The sequence below is a fragment of the Brachyistius frenatus genome, unplaced genomic scaffold (assembly GCF_029030835.1).
Source record: "Brachyistius frenatus isolate BFR_SWC_R1_liver_20210118 unplaced genomic scaffold, ASM2903083v1 Contig_306, whole genome shotgun sequence".
In the NCBI taxonomy this organism is placed as follows: domain Eukaryota; kingdom Metazoa; phylum Chordata; class Actinopteri; family Embiotocidae; genus Brachyistius; species Brachyistius frenatus.
The window spans coordinates 181,195-204,890 of record NW_027210905.1 but is presented as its reverse complement, the minus strand read 5'-3'; the positions used below and the strand labels follow the sequence as shown (position 1 = coordinate 204,890).

General features: G+C 45.8%; 1 protein-coding gene across 1 annotated transcript in view; it reads left to right on the top strand.

Annotated features, from left to right (window-relative positions):
* lamc1 (laminin, gamma 1) overlaps positions 1-23,696 on the top strand; it is a 51,490-nt gene that overhangs the window by 16,805 nt on the left and 10,989 nt on the right. The window contains exons 2-13 of the mRNA XM_069722827.1: positions 7,139-7,443; positions 13,056-13,186; positions 14,743-14,909; positions 16,180-16,368; positions 17,529-17,646; positions 19,394-19,492; positions 19,612-19,748; positions 19,869-19,991; positions 20,275-20,464; positions 21,390-21,502; positions 21,588-21,809; positions 23,044-23,232. Coding sequence (XP_069578928.1) covers positions 7,139-7,443; positions 13,056-13,186; positions 14,743-14,909; positions 16,180-16,368; positions 17,529-17,646; positions 19,394-19,492; positions 19,612-19,748; positions 19,869-19,991; positions 20,275-20,464; positions 21,390-21,502; positions 21,588-21,809; positions 23,044-23,232 — 1,983 coding nt within the window. The remainder of the gene's footprint in view (positions 1-7,138; positions 7,444-13,055; positions 13,187-14,742; positions 14,910-16,179; positions 16,369-17,528; positions 17,647-19,393; positions 19,493-19,611; positions 19,749-19,868; positions 19,992-20,274; positions 20,465-21,389; positions 21,503-21,587; positions 21,810-23,043; positions 23,233-23,696) is intronic.

Sequence of the window (23,696 nt, the reverse complement as noted above, 5' to 3'; positions counted from 1 at the left end):
TAGAAACACTAAAAACTAATTAAAATCAAGGAAAAGATGCGACATTCCTGCCGAAGGAATTCCACCGATAAGATAAAGCGGCGTAAATATAAGTCGGATCAGACTGTAATTCAGCTGCAGGTATTAACGACCGGCTCCTCCCCGCCTGATAGCCGGAGGGCTGCTCATGTGTTCAAAACAAACACGCCTTTATGGTTCTGTACATTCCTCTGTGTGGCAGCCGGTTGGACACGAACGTGTGACCGCGCTAACGTACGCGAGTTCAGATTTCCTCTCGGAAGAAACGGATCAGAGGTGAATCTGCGGGACAGGAAGTGACATCATACAGCTGATCCTCCTGGCTCAACGTTTAAAGATGTGAAAATCCAGCTGTGGAACAACACGGATGTGAATTTAACTTTCATTAAATCGGGTCCCGTACATTTTTTTTTTTTTTTTGCCCTCACTAGTTAAAAGACTTTAATAACATGTAAATTAGTTGCTAGGTAACAAATTGGGCCAATTAGGTACGTAAACAGGAAGTAACCTGAGCCGGTATATAGGAGGTCGTCCCGGTCGGCCGCTGGGAGGAAAGGGTTAAACGCCGCTGCATTCCTCGTGTTCCTCCTCCGCATCGTCCTCAACACGCTTCAACCAAAGTACAATCCAATTTGATGGGTGTTTCTGCCTGTTGACCTTTGACCTCGGCACCTGCTCGGGAGACTGAGCGCGCTCAGTGGAGGATCCCACGTCGTCCTGCGTCTGGTTCTGGGTCAAAGTTTGTTGCTTGGCGGGAAAATCTGCCACTTTTACTTTTCTTCACTCTGATTTTACTGCGGACAACTTCTCCAACACCGAAATCACCTTTTTATTTTTTTAATTTTTTTTTTGTGTTTGATGGTCAATTCGGCATCAAAATGGATCCCAATTTTTTTTTTTTTTTTTTTTTTTACTCTTTCAACATTGATTATTAGGAGTTTCAATATTTTAGACGTTTGTTCAGCGCGTTTTACGTCGGACTTCCGAATAACCAGATGGTGTGACCTTTGACCTCTGCCCCTAGCCCGGTACCTGCTTCCCGTCCTCTCTGCTGTCGGGTGGGGAGGAGGAGGAGGAGGGGGGGGGGGGGGGGGGAGAACCGCGGTTCCTCCAGCAGATGGAGGTTCGGCTGCGGGGCCGAGGCTCGGTCGTGCCCACGCGTTCAGAAGTCAAAGCGGCCATTGTTCCTTCCTCCGGAGAAGAATGTGATGAGGTCATGGGAGGACATTTAATTGGACCGTGCTGCGAGCCCGGGGCGTCCCCGCGTCCCCCCCCCCTCCTCCTCCTTCACAACACTGTAACCCCCCCTCCCCCTCCCCCACACACCCTCAGGCCGACCCCGAGGCTCTGCTCCACCGCTTGGAAGAGATTCACAGGAATCCACTGTAAAAAATAAAAAAAAATTAAAAAGTATTTTGATGTCCTATTTTTTTTAGTCGAGAAACAAAAGTCAGCGTCGCTTCATTTAAACAGCTTTTTATTTTGTGAAGGAATAATTGTGCTGCACTTTTTTTCCCCCCAAACTTCTCGCCCGTGATCCGAAGGTTCCCGGTTTGAATCTGTCCGAGCGGAGCAGCTGCGTCTTTTTTCTCTCGACGTCCCGAAGGACAGCGGAGCTCCTTGTTTCCTGTCGGGAGGAGTCTTCCTCCCTCCCCCGTCTGTCCTCCTCAAGGACGTCCTCCTCGTTAAACTCCCGTCTTCTCTGCTGTGTGGGACGACGAACATCTGCGCCTGACCTCCGTCCAAAACTGCAGATGAATTCAAATCGGTTCTCCGACTGAGGATCAGTCAGCAAATCCTCTTTCACACTCGGCGTTTCCTATTTTTTTCTGAGGCCTTTTGATGCACCTTATTTATTTATTGTTTTTTACATCTCCTCCAAAAACACCCTTCAGTTTAGGAAATATGTCACGTTTTCTTTTAATCAAAATATTTAGATCTAAAAGTGTAAAAGCTACTCAAGTCGGACTATTTGAACTATCAACTTCCTTGTTTTTTGTCTTTAGAAAATAGCCAGGTTATTTTATTTTGAAAGAACACCTACTTAACAAGAGAATATGTCCCCGAAATGACATTTTAATATTATTATTGATTATAATAATAACTTTTGTTTACCGATTTAAAAACTGAAATATTTTTCCTTCTCATGAGATCGAACTTCCATCTTGAGATGAAACGATTAACCGATCAGTCAAGTCAACTATTGATTATCAAACATATTGAAATAACACAAATATTCTACAAATCTGGTACGTTTTGTGTCGTATTTTGTGATTAGCAGCGTGTTGTGCGTCGATCAATCAGTTCGTCGCTCAATTGATCTGCAAAATTCATCAATAACGTAATAATTATTCAAATAGATGAACTTTTGTTTTGTTTTCCTGCTTCAGTAAAGAAAGGGACATTTTTTTTTGCCTGTTGGAATTTTTTTTTTTTTTTTGACGAGTTCATTCAGAGGAGACCGAGGTCGAAGGTCGTCGTGCGCGATGCTCGGCGGCACTTCGGCAGAGCTTCGGCCTCCTGAAGGAAAAAAAAAAAGTCAAATACCTCCCCCCCCCCCCCACGTCTACGGCCATTTCTGCTCACCGAGTCAGTCGTCGTGTCTTCCATATGTGGGCAGGAAAAAACTCCCAGGAAACACCCCCCACCCCCCCCCCCCACCTCCCCCAGCCTCTCTTCTCCTCTCGCCTCTCTGTGGACTCTTGTCTTCCTCCGTCCGTCCCTCCGTCCGGCGTCACTCTGCCCGGCGGAAACACATTCCAGCCGGATCATTCCTGCTGTCACCGTGTCATCCCCCCCCCCCCCCACCACCACCACCACCACCAAACAGCCCCGAGGGGAAAAAAAGAAAAGCTCCTTCCCCTGAACGCCTGGAGGCCCTTTTCATGTCGGGACCTGACTCTGCCCCCCCCACCCCCACACCTATCTCCCTCCCTCCCTCCCCCCCCACCCCGGGGGAGAGTCTTGACGGGGTCAGCGCTCCACAATAGGCGGGTTAAAGCAAAACCAGCTAATTGACGATGGCGGCGTTTGTTTCTCAGCGGAGAGGTTTTGGGTTCGGAAGTTTCTTGAATCGGCCGACGCGGCAACAAAAGAAGAGGAAGAAAAGGCTCTTTAAGGTCTTTTGGTCGGTGGCTTAAAAGGTTCAGTTCACTCTTTTGTTTTGTTTTTAATCCAGACTTTATTAAAGTGCTGTTTCCTGTTTACAATAATAATAAAAAACAGAGGACCTCGAGCACTTTTTGTACTTTTAGTTCGCTTAATTTCCTGCGTGACGATGTCGGATATAAACTCATTACAGGTTAATAAAACAAGAGGAACGTTGACTGAAAGTGAAAATAATGAAATGGCTCCGCGTAAACTTACCTTTCACATATTACTCCAACCTACGATCATTTTCTTTTTTTCCTATGACTTTATTAATTGATTAATCAGGTAGTCTTTTGGACAAAGAACTAAAGGTGCTGACAAATGATAAACTACTTCCGCATGTGTTTGCTCTATAATTTGATTCATAGGTGAACACTGAGGCTTTGATTTTGATATGAAATCAAGTAATCAAGTGCTTTAACAATACAATAAAAAAAACACAATAACATTTTTAATTTCTTTTCGTAGAAGAAGCATGAAGAGTGATTTCAATACAACGATTGTTGTCTTAGTTGTCCTCAGACTTCTGAAACCTTTCTAAAAAGATTTTTTTTTTAAATCTCCTTTATTTCTTTTTACTGCTCGACAAGTTGCTCCCGAAAACTCGAAATGGCTTTTTATTTTGGAAGAACACAATGCAATTTTTCTTCGAGAAACGACACGTTTTCTTTTAATAGAAATAAATTTGAGTGAAAAAATGATCTTCATCTGCTGAAAATGATCTCATAAACACGTCGCGTGCGTTTTGTGTCCTTTCAGCTTTTTGTTTTTGTTGACAACAGCTGATAAAAGCTAATAAAGTTTCCGGCTTCGTCAGTCCGGTACTGTTATTTTGTTTAACAAGTTATTGTTCTTGGTCGGGACGAGAACATAAAGCGCGGACAGCGCGGCCTTTGTTTGCGCTCTCGACTGTAAAAAAAAAAACTAAAATAAAAAAAATCTTCCCGCCGGATCAATACGCCGATTGTTCTGGAAGAAGAGGCAGAAAAGAAAAAAAAAAACTCTCCGGGGCTTCAGGTTCAAAACGAAACGATCGGTTCGCAATCGGCGAAGCCTTCAGGTTCAAAGTCTCCCATCTCTGGAGGTGAACTACCAACCTCTTTCGCTTCCTCCCGCTCGGAGGTATTTCGCCTCCTTTGTTGTCTGGCCCGCGGCGTCACTTCCTGGTCCAGCCTCGGCCTCCTCGGGCCACCTGGCTCGGATCCCTCTTTCCCGGATCGATGCGCCGACACAAGCTTTTTTGTTGTTTGTGAGGAAGTGGAGGCGTTTAAATAAAAAAAAAAAAAAAAGTATTTATAAAGAGACGTCGGTGACGGAGTCTGTTCCTGCCGGCTGCTGTCCTTCACATCTCGGACGCCTCCTTTCATGAAACACTTTCACGCTGCGACTTTGATGTCTCGGTCAGAGAGGCTCCAAGGGGACGTTAAAAAAAAAAGAAAAAAAAAAAAAGTCTCAGAGTGAAAAGATGCTTCAGATCCCAGATGTTCACTGTCAGATTTAAATTTAAGAAAAAAACCCAGCTGCTCTCAAAAGATCCTTTTATATTCGCGCAGCTGAGTTCGGTTTCGAGCTCTTGGAAAAAGTTATCTTTAGTCGGGTTTCCTTTTTTAATTGATTTTTTAACCATTTTTAGGCCGTAAAAAGCTGCACCTTCGTTCTCTGGGACGCAAAAACTAAAAATACAGAAGCTGTGCGACACTTTGAAGCTCTTTGAAAAGTTGTAAGCGGGTTCCTGTTGGGATTTCCTACTTTAAGCTGAGTCACATCTGTTACAGTAAAGTTGGAGTCAGCGGTTTCTCTCAGTTCCTGGTATCAGAGACCGGAGATGGAAACTGCCTCTGAATTATTATTTGGTCCCGCTATATGGATTTTAAGAAGATCTCGATTTGGTAATATCGGAAAACACACGGGGGAGAGGTGACGTCTCGGCTCGTAGTCATGTGGCGTCGCTACGGTAACGCCTGCACCTCGACAGGCGCGGTGGAAAACACAAATACCAATAGAGAGTAGACGATCAATCACTTTTGATCGACTCGCTAAACCTCATCGTCAGTAGCTTCAGGTGCATCTGAGACCTGCAGCGACTCGCCAGATTAAAAACATCATAAAGATAAAGCTTCTTTTTTGTGGTGGGGGTGGGGGGAGGGGGGGCGTTTTTGACAGCTGAACATTCAAACTGTATTTGATGTATTTCAGGTTCAAATTAAACCACCGTGTCGATTTTTTTTTAATTTTCTTTTTTGGGCATCTTCAAACCCTTCGCGCTTCTCCGGGTCGCACGTTTTCACCTGCGTCCGAAACGACAAGCAGTGAATCGTTTTTACAGACGATGACGTCGGTGTAAAAACGAAAGCGTCGGGGGCTGCGGCTCGTTGACCGTCTCCGATTTCATCTTTCATTCTGCCGGCCGTTTTTTCGGGCGGTGCCGTAAATCGTTCTCCGCCCTGCGGTTAAACCCCTCGCGGCTCCTTGTTAACCCCGACCCGTGAAGTTCAATGTGGTCGGCCGAGGCCCTCGCAAGTCAGCAGAGTCCCGCCTCTCACACACACACACACACACACACACACACACACACACACACACACACACACACACACACACACACACACACACACACACACACACACACACACACACACACACACGCACACGCACACACACACACACACACTCGGTGGGAAGCCGGTGTGTTTGCAGTTGCTTCATTGTTTCCTGTAATAAACTGCAGCCTTTTGTTAACTTCAGTCCTATCAGCTGCTTCACCTTTATTTGCCTTCGTCGACACGGAGGGGGGGCCCCCGCCGGCCCCGGGGGGCCCCCTGTCAACACACTGTTTACAGAGCGGATTCTTTTGGCAGAGCAAACAGACGTAACACACGCACGCACACACACACACACACACACACACACACACACACACACACACACGCCGCCGCCGCCGCCCCGGCTCAAAACATGGAGGTGGCTCCTTCACACGCTGACTGACGGATGCTGGAACATTCAGTCGTCCCCCGGCTCTCTCCGGCCTGCTCAGACTCGCCAAATATGTCGAGACCATCTCTCGCCCCTCCACCCCCACCCCTCGCCCCCGCCCCCGCCCCACCTCCCCCAACCCCTCCGAGTGTCAAGAGTTAAAGGACCGGGACGCTCTTCCGACTGCACTTCACATTCCTGCTCAGCTTTCCCAACCCCAAAGCATCAGGAGAGGACTCGTGTCCCCCCCTCCCCCTTCCACCCGGAGGGACTCGTGTCTTCCCCCCTCCCCTCCCCCCGCCCCCCTCCACCCGGAGAGACTCGCGGATTGTGCTACTTAAGCAGTTTAGTGTTTCTGTGTGTTGTATTTACTCAATTTGAGAAACCATCTCCAGAAAGCAATAAAACGGACTTAGAAGTCGTCTCTGTTGCTAGGGGTCGTTGCTAAGGGTCGTCCTACTCCCCGGAGTGGTGAACATTGGCGTACCGCGAGTCCACCGACACGACCGATCGTATTCCAGGTGAGCAGCCGTACCCCACGCGTTGCCACGGAAACGGAGATCGCACTAAGGTAAAAGTGTGATATCTTCAGTGACTATATTTCGTTTCGACGGGTAACCCCGTCGCACCATCGCGGCGCGGCACGCGAGGGTGACGCTGGCACGTGATCATCGGCACGCGAGCGTCGGCGAAGTTGTGATATTTCTTAAAGGGGGGGGGAAGAAAAAAAACCTCACCTTTCAGCCGGCGTTAAGAAATATCTTGTATATATATATATATATATATATATATATAAGATATATAACAGAATGCACAAAAACAAAACCCACCAGACGGTTTCTTGTTCGCTTTATTTTCTTGCCCGAAAATCTTCTCTACTTTCTCTTCTACGCTTATAAAGAACAGAAGTGTGTGCAACAGCCATGTTTGATAAAACAACGTATATTGACATATATAATCCTCCCCCTCCTCCTCCCCTCCTCCTCCCCCTCCCCAGGTAAGGCCTTCGACATCACCTACGTGCGGCTCAAGTTCCACACCAGCCGGCCGGAGAGCTTCGCCATCTACAAGCGGACGAGGGAAGGCGGCGCCTGGACGCCGTACCAGTACTACAGCGGCTCCTGCGAGAAGACGTACCAGAAGGCGGGCCGCGGCTTCATCCGCACCGGCGAGGACGAGCAGCAGGCGCTCTGCACCGACGACTTCAGCGACATCTCGCCGCTCACCGGCGGAAACGTGGCCTTCTCCACGCTGGAGGGGCGACCCAGCGCCTACAACTTCGACCTCAGCCCCGTGCTGCAGGTGAGTCGGCGCGATTACAGTCCCCTAAAAAAAAAAAAAAAAAAAACAATCCAGATTTACAAACGAAAACAAAAAAAACCCGCGAGGATCCGGTAACGCACCGATGTTTTCATCTTTGTTTACGTAAAAAAAAAAAAAGACGCTCAGTTTTGGAGACGACGACTTCTGCGATTGGTCGGTTTGGGGTTTTCTGTGATGTTGGTGGAGAACGTCGAGATGTTTTTCTGGAAGGTTTTATTTCCAGAAGCGTGACGGGAGGAGAAAATCAGATTTCAAGCTCGTTTTGGAGTCACGAGATGTTTTTCGTGACGGCGGGGGGAAAAAAGCAGCGGCGCCGAAGCGAACTAAATCAATCCGACGCGAATCATCGGAGAGTCGGGCGTTCGAGGTTCTCGTGATTATTTATTTGTATATTTCGGTGACGTAGTTTGCACGTTGACGCCAGACGGAGGACGGCCTCTTCGGTCGCAGCGCAGGTCGAGTGCTGCCGTCGCTGAAGCAAAAAGAGGCAACGATAATACCGGTGTTTCTTTTCCTCAACTCGACCCGACCGGAATGATTATTTAGACCCGTCACTTCGTTTCGGGCGTCTCTGGAACAGCTCAGCGTGTTGCCTTTTGGGTTTTTTTTTGTTGTTTTTTTCTGCTCCCGACGGTCAGGTTGCAGGTTTGACGCCTGCCAAGTGTTGCGACATGTTGCTAGGCGACACCCCCAGATTTCCCACCGCAGCAGCAGCAGCAGCTCCGTTTTGGCCCGACCGACCGGCAGCTGGAAGACTTCTTTCCGTCCGTCCTCCTCCTCCTCCTCCTCCTCCTCCTCCTCCTCCTCGGTGTGTTTGTGTTTCCACGTTTCCTCGCTCTCTCTGCGGCCGATTGTTGCTTCACAACTAGAAATCTGAGAATCTGTTTTCGTTCTTCGCTTCTCGCTTTTGTGTTGCGTAATGTTCTCCTGGAGCGTTCTGTTCTGTTCTCCTCGACGTCTCACTGTTTATACGCCGTTTTTAAAAGGAGATCATTTATTTTCTTCTTCTGAGGTTTAGTTGTAGCCGTGACAACAGATGATGCTTTTAATAGGGATGTTGCGGCAAAGAGCGCTACGAATTCACCCGACGGCTCTTCCTCCTCTTCCTCCTCTTCTGGTGTCGAATAATGGCCAGAAAAAGGCTTCTGCAAGTTGACCTTTGACCTTTTTGGAGATGAAATGTTCACGACTTCATTTTATCCGCAGAGAAAGACCATGATCATGGCGCGTGGTTCCCCCACCCGGAGATTAAAGGGGTGTTCTCGGTACCATCAAGTGTTTCACGCAGGTGTGAGGACGCAAAGCCTGATGGGAGTTGTAGGCACCGTCTCTTTATTCAGACTTCGTCTGTTCGTGTAGGCCTCTTGCTTTGTGTGCTCTCGCGCGGCCGTCGTCCCGGCGACGCTGCCAGACGTTTGTGTGAAATTTTTTGTCACAGTTAGTGTATGAATTCTTGAGTTATGGCCCCGAAAACAGGTTTTTCAGCTCACGGTGACCTTTGACCCCTCCTCCCACCCCCCAACATTTCAAATCAGTTTATCTCACGAGTCAAAGCGAAAATCGCATAAGAAATTCTGCCATTTTTCGTTGTCCTTCTTATTTTCTTCTGTCAAACTCGACCTTCCGCCGTGTTTCGTTGTGCGACCGCATTTATCGCGGGGGAGGAACCGTTGCAGATTAAAACGTAATCCGCGTAAACGAACAGATTTAGCTCGGCGGCTCGGCTCTAAACTTCCTTATTTGACCCGTCGGCATGAAGCTATTTATACTGAAGCCGGGGACTTTTTCTTTTTTGGAAAGGCGGCGGGCCGGTCGGTCGGAGGCGTCAGGCGGCTGTTTTGTCGCTCGCTCGCTCACCCTCCCGCTGTCCGTCATCTCCGGCGCTCCGAGTGAGGAAATAACCACCAGCTGAGTTCGTCTGCCTTCAAAACGGGGCCGATGACCCGCCGGTGGTTTCCAGCTTTTTTTTCCGGAGGGGTGGGGTGGGGGGGGGGGTGGGGGGGGGCTCGTGAGGGCCGACTGCACTTTGAGCCGGTGTCTCAGTTTGTCTGTGGGTTCGAGTTTCATCCCCCTTTAACTTCTTCTAATTGTGTAATTCGAATGAATGTTTGACGCCTGACGGAGGAAAGTTTAGTAGTTTGAACACTTAACGCCTTTAATTCCCACCCGTGATCTGTCGGATCACGCTGAACTATTAAAATAGCATTTAACCGACTTAAAAATAGATTTCTAGGCACTATAAATCAGACACTTTGGTTTCTCTTCCAGGCGTCACGAGTTGACGTCTCCGTCTGCGAAATCCGAAGTTTCACAGACTGTAAACCTGCCGCTGACCCTCGCTGACCTCTCGTATACTGAACTGTTCACTCGCTGCGCTTAAAACTGCTCCGGCAGAGTTTTACTGACCTGCAGACAGAAACCAGTTGAAAACTCAGACACCATCTAACCAAAATGTGTTTTTTGTTTTTTTCTCATTTATCTCTAAAATTTTCATCATATTTACATGTCCAGGGTTTTCCCCCATCCATTGTAACATATATGTTTTTTTTTCACAGCGTCTGAGCCGCTGTAGCTTCACTGTAAACTGTGTTTTACTAATGTTTGGGGATTCTTATTTTTATGGATTTGCATTTGTTTTATTCAATTTTTTTTTATATTATAATTGTCCAGAATTAAGTGAAACCACAGAACATAAGGGCTGCAGAAAACAAGGGAAAACCCTGCAAATCTTAGAGGCAATGTTTTGATTTTTTTTTTTTTTTTTTCGGTGAAAATCGCAAATGCACCCAGTGGTCGCAAAAACGTGTGTAACTCGGGGGCTGATGTCGACCGAGTGACGCAACGTGGAATATCTACTCGGGAACGTTGCAGCTTCCTGCTGCTCCGTGCGCATCACCGTGCTGCGCCGCAGGAATTTGCAATTTCAAGACTTTCCGGCATACAAACGGTGCACATTTTTTGCCATTGGACCTCTCGGAGGTCAGATGCATCGAAATTTTACTGGAGTAAAAACTTTTTTTTTAAATTCTTATCAAAAGCATACTAAGTGGATTAATGGATTCATCTGCTAATGTTTTGATGAATAATTGTTTTTTCAAGCAACATTTTTAAACATCCGCTGCTTCCAACTTGCAGATTTGCCGCTTCTCTCTCTTTTTATATCCTTTTAAACTGAATCTCTTTTAAGTTTTCGGACTGTTGTTCAGACAAAACCAGACGCTAAAATTGGTGTCTTTTAGCGTCTGGTTTTATCTTTTTGTTACACATAGTCTCAACATGTCGCGGAGTTCAAGCTGAAGTGTAATCGACAATGAGGATAATCATGAAAAAAAATCGACTCGGACCGTTTTTGTTACCCGGGCCGCAGCTTCAGCTGGATGTTTGTGATTTTCGAAACGGCAGGCAGCATTCTTCTGTCAAGAAAACACATGTCCAAACCGAGCCGTTCCACACTGGCACAGAGCTGCAAGATGATTGATAGCAAACAAATGTTCTGTGCAGTTTAAACAGTGTTGACTCAGGCCGAGGAGCAGCGCGAGAGCTTCCTGGACCCGGACGGCCCGAAGAGCTGCAGCTGCCGGACGGCGGGCCAGATGAGTTTCTTCTTCATGAATCATAAAGAGGGAGAGAAAAGTCGGACGTCACCGGCTCTAGAAATCTGCAGAGCGGATGAGAAACCAGCTGCGCAATAAGTTTCTTTTTTTTTTTTTTTTTAACTCAACCATGAACGGTGCAGCTGTCAAAAAAAACCTGAAACCTTAATCAGACTTTGGCAGAAGAAACACAGCTGGTCAAATTTTCACTTTCAATGACTTTGATCGAATGTTTCCTGACTTAAATCACCAGGAAACAGATCTGTTCTATCTGTGTGTAAAAAGTTGGAGGTAGCGTCCGGGGTCTGAAAAAGGAGGCCGATGCGGAAGAGCCTTAAACTGCAATACCACCGAGAGCCACCAGAGGTTTGGCTCCAAAAGGCTTCCGGCTCCACAGACTCCCACTCAACTGGCCTCGTAAACGTTATTAACAATATTAGCTCCAAAAAGAGGGAGGTTTGGAGGGTGGGGGGGGGGGGTCTATTTGATTGACAGGTCTGTGGTGCAGTCAGGTTACAGCTATCGATGGGCGGGGACGCAGTATCGTTCGGTTCGGTTCGGATCCCCCAGCTCGCCCAAATATGGTCACTTCCTTCTCCGAACCGCTCGGATCTCGGCGAACCAACGGGTGACGTCGCTGCTGGTTACCGCTTGAGTTTTGTCACAAATTCATTATTCAACAATCGCACAGGATGGGGGCCCCGTTTAACCCCTCATACCCCCCCCAAAAAATGAACCGTTTAGGGCCGTACGAGTCAACTTAACACGAGGTATAACTTCCTGTTTTGGACCCCCCCCCCCCCCCCGTCCTCCCTGCTCAGCCACATTCCCAGCAGTTCTACGAGGATTTAACATCAGTGTGAAAAGTCACAAGGAGGAGGCGGACGTTTTCCCCGAGTAGGCAGATTAAATGTACCGAACCGAACGGGAGCGCAAAAGAAAAAGAAAAGGTTCCCAGCTCTTGAGCGCTCTGGGTTTACGGGCCGGATACGTTCCATCTGGGAAAAAAAACAGTTTGTAATCTGGACATTTGATCGCTATATGAACATCAAGTGCGACACATAAATCTCCTGCTGAGCGCTGGAAACAGATTCGGCGTCTGACAGAAGGCCAGCTGGCTGTCAGCAGATATTTAACCATTTCAAAGTCGAAAAAGTTTTTTTTTTTTTCTTCTAGAGAGAACACGGAAAGCTTGATTCATTTCACATGTTCGCTGGCAGCGCCGGCGTTCATATCATATTCGAGTTCCCACTTTCCCTGCGAACAGAAACCAAACCCTCCCGAGGCCGATCCATCTCACAGTCTGTTTTTTTTTTTTAATTCAGGACTTTCAGCTCAATAAAGCAGTTTGTTTGCCTTCGAGCAGCTGCTCCAAGGTCTCGCTCGCTCGCTAAAAAAAAAAAAAAACTGTTCGGGATAGGCTTCCTGCTGATAGTGAACAAAACTATCGGCGGCCTTCACCCCGCAAGTTTCCCATGAAGCCGAGCAGGTGTCTTTTGAGTAATTCTGTCCATCTGTGTCTCGTATCTCAACGCCAAGGAAATAAATTCCATTTCTCTGGAAAAAAAAAAAAAAACGTCGTAGTCAAACTACAGTTATCAAATCTTGACGTTCGTGGTCTGAACTGTGGGAACGTCATCTTCACAAATACCTTCAGAAATCTTGTTTCATGCTAATTACCAACTTTTTTTTTTCACATTTACTTCCCTTCACATGCTTAGAATCAGACTTTTTTTTTTTTGAACAGTTTGCTTTGAAAGATAATTAACTTTTTCAGCTTTTAAATTTTTTTTTTTTTTTTTAATTATCGTTCGGGTTAATTTTTTAAAGCAATAAAGCCAAATATTTGATGTTTTTTTAATTTATTTATTTTTTTTTTAATTTTTTTTTAACAGAAACGTGGACGTTAACACGCCCACAGACAGATTTCCATCTGCATCTTGATCGACAGGCTCGGTGGTGTGTTGACGCCGCGTCCCATTGTTGTGTCTCTTGCAGGACTGGGTGACGGCCACAGACATCCGAGTGACCCTGAACAGGCTCAACACGTTCGGGGACGAGGTTTTCAACGACCCCAAGGTCCTCAAGTCCTACTACTACGCCATCTCCGACTTCGCGGTGGGAGGAAGGTAAAAGATGGCGGTGATACAGATATATATGTACTGTATATATGTACGGCGGAGTTACACCTCTAATTAGAAACCCAACACCTCTCCTCGCACATATTTTGAGCTTGAACAAGTTCGAGCAGCCTCGGTTTTTGTGAAAACCCGCCGAGGAGGAAAAGGAAGACTTGACTGAACGTGGGGGTGATGTGTAGGTGGTCGGGAGGTTCGGAGGGTGTGCAGTTTTTTTGGTGTTTTTTGTTTTTTGGGATGTGTGGTCCGCTTTCCCCGTGGCCTCCTAAGAACTGCTTTTCCTGCACGCCTAAAAACAAAAGAGGCTTCGACAGGCATTACAAGAGTGTTAAACAGGCTGCGTCTCTGCAGCCATAATCTGTTTGAAATGTGGAGCAGATTTCCATTACACAGCCGGCATTCCTGGCATTCCTGGCCAGCAGGGCTGGATTACAGGGAGACGGGAATGGGGGGGGGGACAGACCGCCATGACGGATGGAAGAAGAAAAAAAAAGGGGGGGGAAGAGTCCTGAGCCGAGCACCTGCAGGATTTAACCTTTGCTCACCCAAGGACGGGTTTCTGAAGACTCTTTTTTTCAAATTAATTAATTAATTTTTTTATCTCCTGCAGCCCCACCCTGACTTTTCCACTTCGCGTTCCACCCGTCGGCTTCGTGCGCGCAACCAGAGTTCACGCTTCAACACTGCCGTTCATTATGTCAACACTTTCAAATGTACAGCCACGTGACGGAAACGAAAAACCCGTCCCGGTTGAGTCATTCGCGCAAACAAAGGGGGACACTGAGACGACAAGAGTGCGTGAACACTGAGAACACTCTTCGTCGAAAGGCATCTTTTGAAACAGGAATTTACACTCGATTAGAGCTTCATAAAAGTCCTCTGATAAAAGTCTCGTGAAGCTCTTGACTCGGTCAAGAGCTCGAACGTAACCGTCTAATAGGAAACGAACCAAAGATAAAACACTTAAAGACAGATTAGCTCCGACTAACGCCAATTAAAGTAAAAAGAAACCACCATTTTTTCCAGACTGTCTCCGTTTGTTCCCCGACGAACCGTCGAGTCTGCAACGTTGCTCCATTTACAAAACAACAACAACAACAACAACAACCGCTTCCCGAATGTTGAACGCACGCGGCCGTTCGGCTTCAGCAGCTTTTTGAGCGGCGTTTCGCCCCGAAGCCTCTATAAAGCCTCTCTTCCTTCCCGCCGTCACTTTTTCCACGGCTTTCTGCCAAGAAACACCCGAGACAATAGAAAAGATGGCTGCCGAGCGAGTCCCGTCCTGCAGTGAGGGGGCCCCCTCCCTCCCCAACCCCCCCGAGGAGGTTCCACGAAAACCTTTCCTCCGCCGTGTCATTTTAAAAACTCTCGAGAGGCTTCGAGCACTCGGATGGATTTTTATTTTTTTAATTTATTTATTTATTTATTTTTAAAGTATATCGTCAATAAAACGTCGGACGCTCCGCGGGACGACGACCGTCGGACGCCTCGAGTTCGACGTCACCCGGGCTGTAACAGGTGTGCGTGTTTCCCCTCTCCGCCGTCAGGTGCAAGTGCAACGGCCACGCCAGCGAGTGCGCGAAGGACGGCCGAGGTCATCTGGTGTGCAACTGCAAGCACAACACCGACGGCGACGACTGCGACGCGTGCAAACCTTTCTTCAACGACCGGCCGTGGAGGAGAGCGACGGCCGACAACCCCAACGAGTGTCTGGGTGAGTTGGGACGCCCCGCCCGCTGCTTTAATCCAGCTGTCACCGCTTTATCAGGAGTGCTTTTACTTTTACTTCTCCGCAGGTTCAGGTTCCTACTCTGCTGTTACGAAAATCGCTTACTCGACATATTTTGGTCATAAATGATTTGATCTGTTTTTTGTTTTTTTTTACACTTTTACAAAAGGTAAAACAAACGAAACTCAGTCCTGCTGTTCCTCCTCCTGTTCTAAAGAGGTTTTTTAAAAAAAAAAAAAATTTTTTTTAATGGACTTCTGTTTTAGTGACTATGAGCTTTGTTTTTTTTTGTTTTTTGGCTCCATGAAGGGTAAACGTTGGCGTGTTGACTTCCGGTCTTCAATTTTCTGTACGACTGTTGAGCTTTCACATTTTAAAAGTCACTGGCAATGTTTAAGAAATAGAAGTTTTTGTCAGATGCTGAAAGCTAAACGTAATCGAGCCACTTTGTCCTGGTTTCTAAAATTTTAAATGTCTTATTTCGACACTCCGGAACTTTTGAAAGCGAATTTGTTTCGCAACGTAGAAAAAGGACAAATAACATAGGAACAGATCAAAGGAATTCAAGGAATAATTTATTAAGGACACTAAAGCTGAAAAAAAAAAGTCACACTAACCTGTATGTCTGCTACGCCGACGCATGCAACGGGGAACCTTTGGCGCTGTTGTAACGGATCTCAAGGCCATTAGTCATGAGAAGTCTCAGGGGGGATTGTGGGAGTTGTGGTTCCTGTCAGCTAACCTTTCATATCACCGTGCGGATGCATAACTAAACTGGGTTAAGGGGGATTTATTTTTTTTTACTGTTTTTCTTCTCTCACAGTCGACCTATAATTCATCTTCCAGTTTCTCTCGTCAGCGCGGGGGAACCGGACACTCGACTTTGGGAACCGTTTTCCGGATACAAATTGAAAACGTCGACTTTTGTTTTGACCTCACTTAAACCCGTTTCCGACCGCTTCCCATTTGCTTTTGTTTCGGCGCGGTTGAAACCTCAGGTGGACGGGACTGTTCACACAGAGGCACCGCAGAACATCTGTTTCTGCTTTTACCGTCGCTGCTGCTTCATTACAGCCGCCGCTTTAACTGCTACCAGCTTCACTCGCTCCACTTTCTACTGTAACTTTGTAAAAACGTTTGCCACAGCAGACAGATTTAAGTTGTTGTTGTTGTTGTTGTTTTTTTTGTAATGACCGTTAATTCGAGACTGTGTTGATGTTGTTTTTTTGTGGGGGTTTTTTTGTGCGTCTCCCAGCCTGCGATTGTAACGGGAAGAGCTCCGAGTGTTACTTCAACGCCGAGTTGTACCGGGCCACCGGTCACGGAGGTCACTGCAGGAACTGCGCCGACAACACCGACGGGCCCAACTGCGAGCGTTGCCTTGACAACTACCACCGGGACCAGAGCGGCAACCGCTGCCTGCCCTGCGGCTGCAACGGCGTCGGTGAGTCGCGGCTCTCCGCGGAGTTCGAGCACAGCGGTTAGCGAGGCTAGGCAGGGAACCGTGACTCAGGAAAGTTACCGCCAGAGAAGGTGATGTTACCGGATTTATAAAGACATTTTTCGAGGAACCAGCTTATAAAACTGGAGCCGATTCTCCAGGGAAAGAAATGAAGTGGCCCCTCACTTCCAATCAGTGTGTTTCAGTAGTATTTAAAAGTTTATGAATGAACTTTAAACCTTCGATGCTTCAGTTTCCCACAAACACTTGAACTCACCATCAGCAAACCGTAACAGTCTCTTACTTACGTAAGGGAATGTTTTTCGTGGGCGTTTTATGTCTCGTTGTGATCATTTTGCATGTTTCGCTGGTGGTTTGTCTTCATGGTCATTCTGTGTCTCTTTCTGTGTGTTTTTTGTGGTCATTTTGTGTGTTTTATGTCCTAAATGACATGTTTCTGATGTGGTTTTGTATGTTTTCATGCTCACTTTCCACGTTTCTGTGGTCATTTTGAGTTTCTCTCTGGTCAATTACATGTTTCAGTGGTGTTTTTTTTGCATTTCTGTGGTCATTTAGTGTCTTTCTTGTTTGTTCTTCGTCTCACTGAAGTAATAGTGCGTCTTCTTGGAGGAGTCTTGCATTACTTTGGAGTCGTTTCTTCTTTGGCATCTCCTCTTGGTTGTTTTGTGCGTTCTTGTGGCTGTTTGGAGTCTCTTTGTGGCCGTTTCATTAACTTTCCAACAAGAAAACAGTCCCTTCAGACTTCCTTTTGCTTCCCTCTGACCCTTTGGACTGATTCAGTAATCCTTCCACGATAACGTCTCACTGTGTGCAGAGAATTGAGGCGCAAACATACGGCAGAAAAGAATCCAGAATGCAGTGGGACGATTGTGAAAGTGTTCGCCAGCGTTGCAGTAGGTGAACACGAACCGCAGCTGAAGTGAAAACATGTGAAACCGCCAGTATGAACTTCTGCGGTTTTAAATGGAGCGCGCAGCAGCAAAACCGCCGGTTAATGCGAAGCAGCTGCCGCCGGAAGAACCGGTGACGCAGCTTTACACCAGTCCTGCTGTGTAACGGTTTGTTCATGGAAGCTGATTGTTTGCACGTGTGTTGTTTGGGTTCAACGCGCTGACGGCGGGTCGGTTGTGTGTGTTTTCCAGGCTCAGAGTCTCCTCAGTGCGACAACAGAGGCGTGTGTGCTTGTAAACCCGGAGTGACCGGAGAGAAGTGTGACCGCTGCCAGCCGGGATACCACAGCCTGACCGAGGCCGGCTGCAGGTAACCGCCGCGTCGATCAGCTGATAGGAAGTCTGTGGAAAAACTGACTGGAGTTCAGTGGAGCTCCCGGACTGATGCGAGAGTTTATCAGCCCCACATTAAACTCCTGCTGGGCCCCTGTTCAACCAATTATACAGCTCCCAGAAACCGATCGGCTCTCTACAGCTGAGGCAATAACACGACTCATTAATAATGGATTCATTCATAGTGGTGATAAACATTTTCTTTTGCAGCTTCTCAAATGTAAAGATTTCCCAGTTTTCAGAGGGCAAAAGACTGGAAGCAGAGGGAAACTGTTAGGTTAGCTTAGCACAAAGACTGGAAGCGGGGGGATCTGGTAGCTTAGCTTAGCACAAAGACTGGAAGCAGGGGAAAACCATTAGCCTCGCTCCATTTAAACAAGTCCAATCGAGGTTGTGTGTCAGCAGGTGCACAAATATACGTTTATAATAACTGTTTTAGTTGCAGTTAACAGCTCAACAGTTTCTCTTCATATATTTGTCAGATGTTTAAAAAAAAAAAAAAAACTCCAGGAAGAAGTTTACATTCCTCTAATATGTTGTGTCTTACTGTATGAGTTGGTGTTGGAGTCTACATTTTTGCTCTTGCTGAAGTTTGAGCGCCCTCTGCTGGCACGATCTGAAAAAAAACAAAAAAAACAACAACAACTTGCTTTTCCATATTTCCAACATTCTGCCAGGATAGTCTCACTTTTCATTATTGATTTAATTAATTTAATCTAATTTGAAGCAAAATAATCCATAATGTTCCTTTTTTTTATTGTTTATTTTTTATTTTCTTGTTATAAAACCAACAAATTACAACACCCCATACATTTCAAAACACACATATTTGCATAATAGTTAACGGTTGTTCACAAAAGAAAGATACTGTAACTCAAACAAGAAGCAATGGAACTAAAAAAAATAAATAAAACAACGTTAGCGACCAGGACTCCTGTACTTTGTGTATCCAACTTATCGTGGAGAACGTGGTGAAAAATCTGATCTGAAGGTTTTGATAAACTCACTTCATTCTTTCCAGCTTTTGTCAAACATGTTTGTCTTGAGTCTAAAAGGAAACGTCCGGGTTTATTTTTTTCCAGCACAGAAATGTTGTTTTATTTCCTGAAGTTTCCACCTGAACAAACATCCCTTACAATGAGTCGGTTTCAGCTCCGCAGCCGGGAGGTCGAACTGAACAACTTTACTGGGTCAGAAACACTTTGGAGAATTTAGAAATACAAAAAAAAAAAGGTCTTAAATCTGAAGAAGTCCTACTGTCAGATTTTCATTGAACGCCTCACGCTCGGCATCCTTCTAAAACCGGCAGCAGGTGGTGTTGTAATGTAAAAGATGGTTACAAAAAAAATTGGCCCACCCAAGTGCATGCTGGTCCTTTTACCTGCCTCTCTACCTAAATAGCCTTTAGATGCCAGTAGTTTTACTCAATCACAAAACTAACTGAATAAATTACTCGTTAACCAAAACTACACGAGCAAATAACAACGGTAAACAAACGACGTGCAAAATGTGGCCTAAATATGGTGAATCTAACGAACTCCGAGTCTATTAAATAAAAATTAGACAAATATAACAAACAAACTAATAACTAGTTTCAACAGGGACGAGACCAGGATCAGCTCTGTGTGCTGAAATGAAAATAAGAGTGAGATTAAATCAGTAGATTTCATTTCTCTGCAACGGTTATTTTATATAAATCTCTCTCTCTCTCTCTCTCTCTGCAGGTCGTGTTCTTGCTCGCCCTCCGGCAGCACTCAGGAGTGCGACGTCAACACGGGACAGTGCCGCTGCAAAGACCACGTGGAGGGCTTCAGCTGCGACAGGTACCGCAAAACCCCTTTAGGAGAAATGGACCGTAACTAAAAACTAAAAATGACTGGGTTTTTTTTTGCATCGCTACAAGCTCTGACCTTTGACCTCGGGCCACGTTTGTGTCCCTCAGGTGTAAACTGGGTTACTTCAACCTGGACCCCAACAACCCTCAGGGCTGCACGCCCTGCTTCTGCTTCCAGCACTCGTCGGTGTGCGACAGCGCCGAAGGCTTCAGCGTGCACGCCGTCAGCTCCTCCTTCTACGGAGGTAACGAGCCGCCTGCAGGCCGCGCCGAGGGCGGAAAACAACCCGCCGCTCGGCGGAAAACGATAAACTGCACAGTGCTGACGGGCTGTTAATGTGTGTGTGCGTGTGTGTGTGTGTCAGACGACGAGGGGTGGACCGCCCAGCAGCACGATGGGTCCAGCGTCCGTGTCCAGTGGTCTCCCAGCGGACAGGAAATCTCCCTCATCTCAGACGACTACTTCCCCATGTACTTCGTAGCCCCGGGTATACACACACACACACACACACACACACACACACACACACACACACACACACACGTTTCTATGTTTGTAAGCTTGTTCCAAAAAAAAAAAAAAAAAAAAAAAAAAAAAAAAAGTGGGCGTGGCCTCAGGGAGTGCGTTTTTACATCCAGATTTCTGTTTTCATTGTGACTCTACGACTTTTCCTTCTCTTTGGTGTTTTAACATTTTCTTTTTTTATTTACTTGTTTGTTTGTTTGTTGTTTTCTCAACCCCTGCCGCTCCTCTCGGGTTTTGCGTCGCAGAGAAGTTTTTGGGGAACCACATGCTGAGCTACGGACAGAACCTGACCCTGAACTTCCGAGTGGACCGGCGGGACACTCGCCTGTCGGCCGAGGATCTGGTTCTGGAGGGAGCCGGCCTGCGGGTGGCCGTCCCCCTCATCGCCCAGGGCAACGCCTACCCCAACGAGAACATGCAGACCTACGTGTTCCGGTGAGGACGGTCTTAGTCAGATTGTCCGATCCGGTTTCGGACCAGGAAGCTGCTCCGCTTAATCTAATGATGGATTTATGACTGGTCATAATTGTACATCCTATTGATATCTATATTGAATCTGGATTTACTTTGAATTTAGACTTCAGTTGGAATCTCAACATCTGGTTTTTAGATTCTGATGTTAATCTAGATTTGTCTTTTTTTGATTGAATCTATAAATCAGGCTGGTTTAGTTCCATAATCTGGTCATCTGGATTCAATTATTCTGGATTAATTGGTCATAATCTTTACAAATGAACCTGTCTGGTAATTTTCTCATCTATAATAATAATAATAATAATAATAGTATCTGTAACCTTTTTGAGTTTAATTACCAAAAACACTGTTTAAAATCAGATTAATTGGCTGTAATTTGTCAGATGGTTTTTAAACTTCACAAAAAATCGGACATCCGTTCATCTGGATTAAATAAAACAGATCTTTTGTCATAATCTGTGCATCTAGTTTCAAATCCCACTCGTAATTTATTGATTTATAATAATATTCAACATGTCCAGTTTTGAATTATGATAATAATAACTATTAAACCAGATTTATTTGTCGTAATCTGTTCATCTGGATTAAGCAAAACTAATTTTTGTTTGTGATTTTAACTCCTGGTTTTGAATTCTGTTGATAATCTGTATTCATTTTACATGTAGTTAAAAATTCTGATGCTAATCTGATAACATGGATTTTAGTTATGACAGAGTTCTGTTATCTGCTCATATATCTTTCATTTCGGATGATAAATTTATCACTCTGGATTTAGTTTCAGAGATTTTAGGACTCCGTCTACACGTCTAGTTTAAATTCTGACGACTCCAGCTAATCTGGTACGTTTGGTGCTAATCTGAATCATCTGGTTCCGGTTCTGCTTCAGGCTCCACGACAGCACCGACTACCCCTGGAGGCCGTCCATCACTCACTCCGACTTCCAGAAACTTCTCCACAACCTGACGGCCATCAAGATCCGCGGCACCTACAGCGAGAGGAGTACGCAACACAAACACACAACAACAACAACAACAACAAAACACATTTCTGTTTAGCATCATTTGCTAACGAGTCGTCTCTCCAGGTGCCGGTTACCTGGACGACGTCTCCCTGGTGACGGCGAGGCGGGGCCCCGGCGTGCCGGCCCGCTGGGTGGAGCAGTGCACCTGTCCTCAGGGTTACCAGGGTCAGCACTGTGAGCAGTGCACTCTGGGATACCGCCGCGCCCGCCCCGAGCTCGCGGCCTTCAGCCCCTGTGAACCCTGCAACTGCAACGGACACAGCGACGCCTGCAACGCGGACACTGGTAACACTGGGGGGGAGGAACCGGGAACCGGGTTACCGACTGGTTTCGTGACTGTTTATTATTGCTCAGAGGCACCGACAGGTCTTACTGACTGTTTTTCACTCGTACACCGTCTGTATTCTGTCCTCAAGAGGAGGCGTCAGACCACACTTCGACAGATAGCGAACATACTGTTGTATAGAGAGTCAGGCGAAGAAGTAAAGTTGAATGAACTTTTACTGTTTGTTTTCCTCTTCTCGTGTACGACAATCTTTTTTGTAAAACTGAAATAAGGACAAAAATAAATCACTCAAGCAGTATGTATGTCAAAATAAAATTACATCTCTTTTCTGATGTACCACGCAGAATAAAACGCTGTGCTAAATTCCCTTCCTTTTCAACAAACAAGACATGGCTTGATAATTAACATTTTTGCTGAGTCATCACAATACTCTACCTTAACTTAGATGCTAAAAAATACTAGCTCCATAAAAACGTCCCTCTTTATGTTAAAGTTCGATGTAAACATTCAATAAGCAGTACAATTCAGCACACATGATATTTTGGTACTCACAAGCATTGCTTCTCAAGGCACTCAACGAGGATCAGCTGCCCACATGTGATCATCCCTCACCTCTGCTGTGAGCTGGAATCACTGCTCTGGCCACGTCATGTGACCCTATTGGCCAATGAATGAAAAGAAGACTTCTACTGCTGAAATTAACTGCAATAACACATGCAACCACCAGGGGGATAAATTAAAATAATCTAAACATCAACCCAATAGACAGAACAGTCTGGTTCACTGACTTACTTTACTTGTTTACTGAGTTTGTTGACTGTTTCTGTTACTAGTTTGTTGACTGTTTGGTTGACTGGTTTGTTTACTTACAGAGTTGTCAACTGGTTCTTGTTTTGTTGACTGGTTCTCTGGTTCGTTGACACTTGGTTCCTGGTTCTCTGACTGTTTTTTTTTAATTACTTTTTTACTGTCTTTTTTTTTTTTTACTGGTTTTCTGGTTTGTTGACTGGTTCTCTAGTTTGTTGACTGGTTCTCTGCTTTGTTGACTCGTTCTTTGGTTTGTTGACTGGTTTGTTGACTCATTCTTTAGTTTGTTGACTGGTTTGTTGACTGTTTCTCTGCTTTGTTGACTTGTTCTTTGGTTTGTTGACTGTTTCTCTGCTGGGTATTTGTTTGGGCAATCAGCTCATTTTCAGGTTTAACACCTTTCTGCCTGTCCGTCTGTCCATCCAGGAGCGTGTGACTGTCTGCACGACACGGCCGGTTTGAGCTGCGAGCGCTGCAAAGACGGTTTCTATGGCGACACCACACAGGGGACGTCAGGCGACTGTCAGCCATGTCCCTGTCCGTCCGGAGCCACCTGCGCCGTCGTCCCCAAAACTAAAGAGGTGGTGTGCACCAACTGTCCTACTGGAACCACAGGTACTGTTAAATACTACTGCTACTACTATTAATACTAGTACTATTAATACTACTGATACTACTACTACTACTACTACTACTATTACTACTAATAATAATACTACTACTACTATTAGTACAACTATTACTACTATTACTACTACTATTACTACTACTACTACTATTACTACTACTATTACTACTATTACTACTACTGTTACTACTATTACTACTACTATTATTACTACTACTACTACTACTACTACTACTACTACTACTACTACTATTATTACTACTACTATTACTACTACTACTACTATTATTACTACTACTACTACTACTACTAGTAAGAGTTGTGTCATCAGCGTAGAGATGAATACCGCCTGTTCCCCGGTGTCTTATTATTTAAGTTTGTAAAAAGTGAACAGAACAGGGCCGAGGACGGTTCCTTTGCGTATTGATAACGAAAATACAATGACGACTGA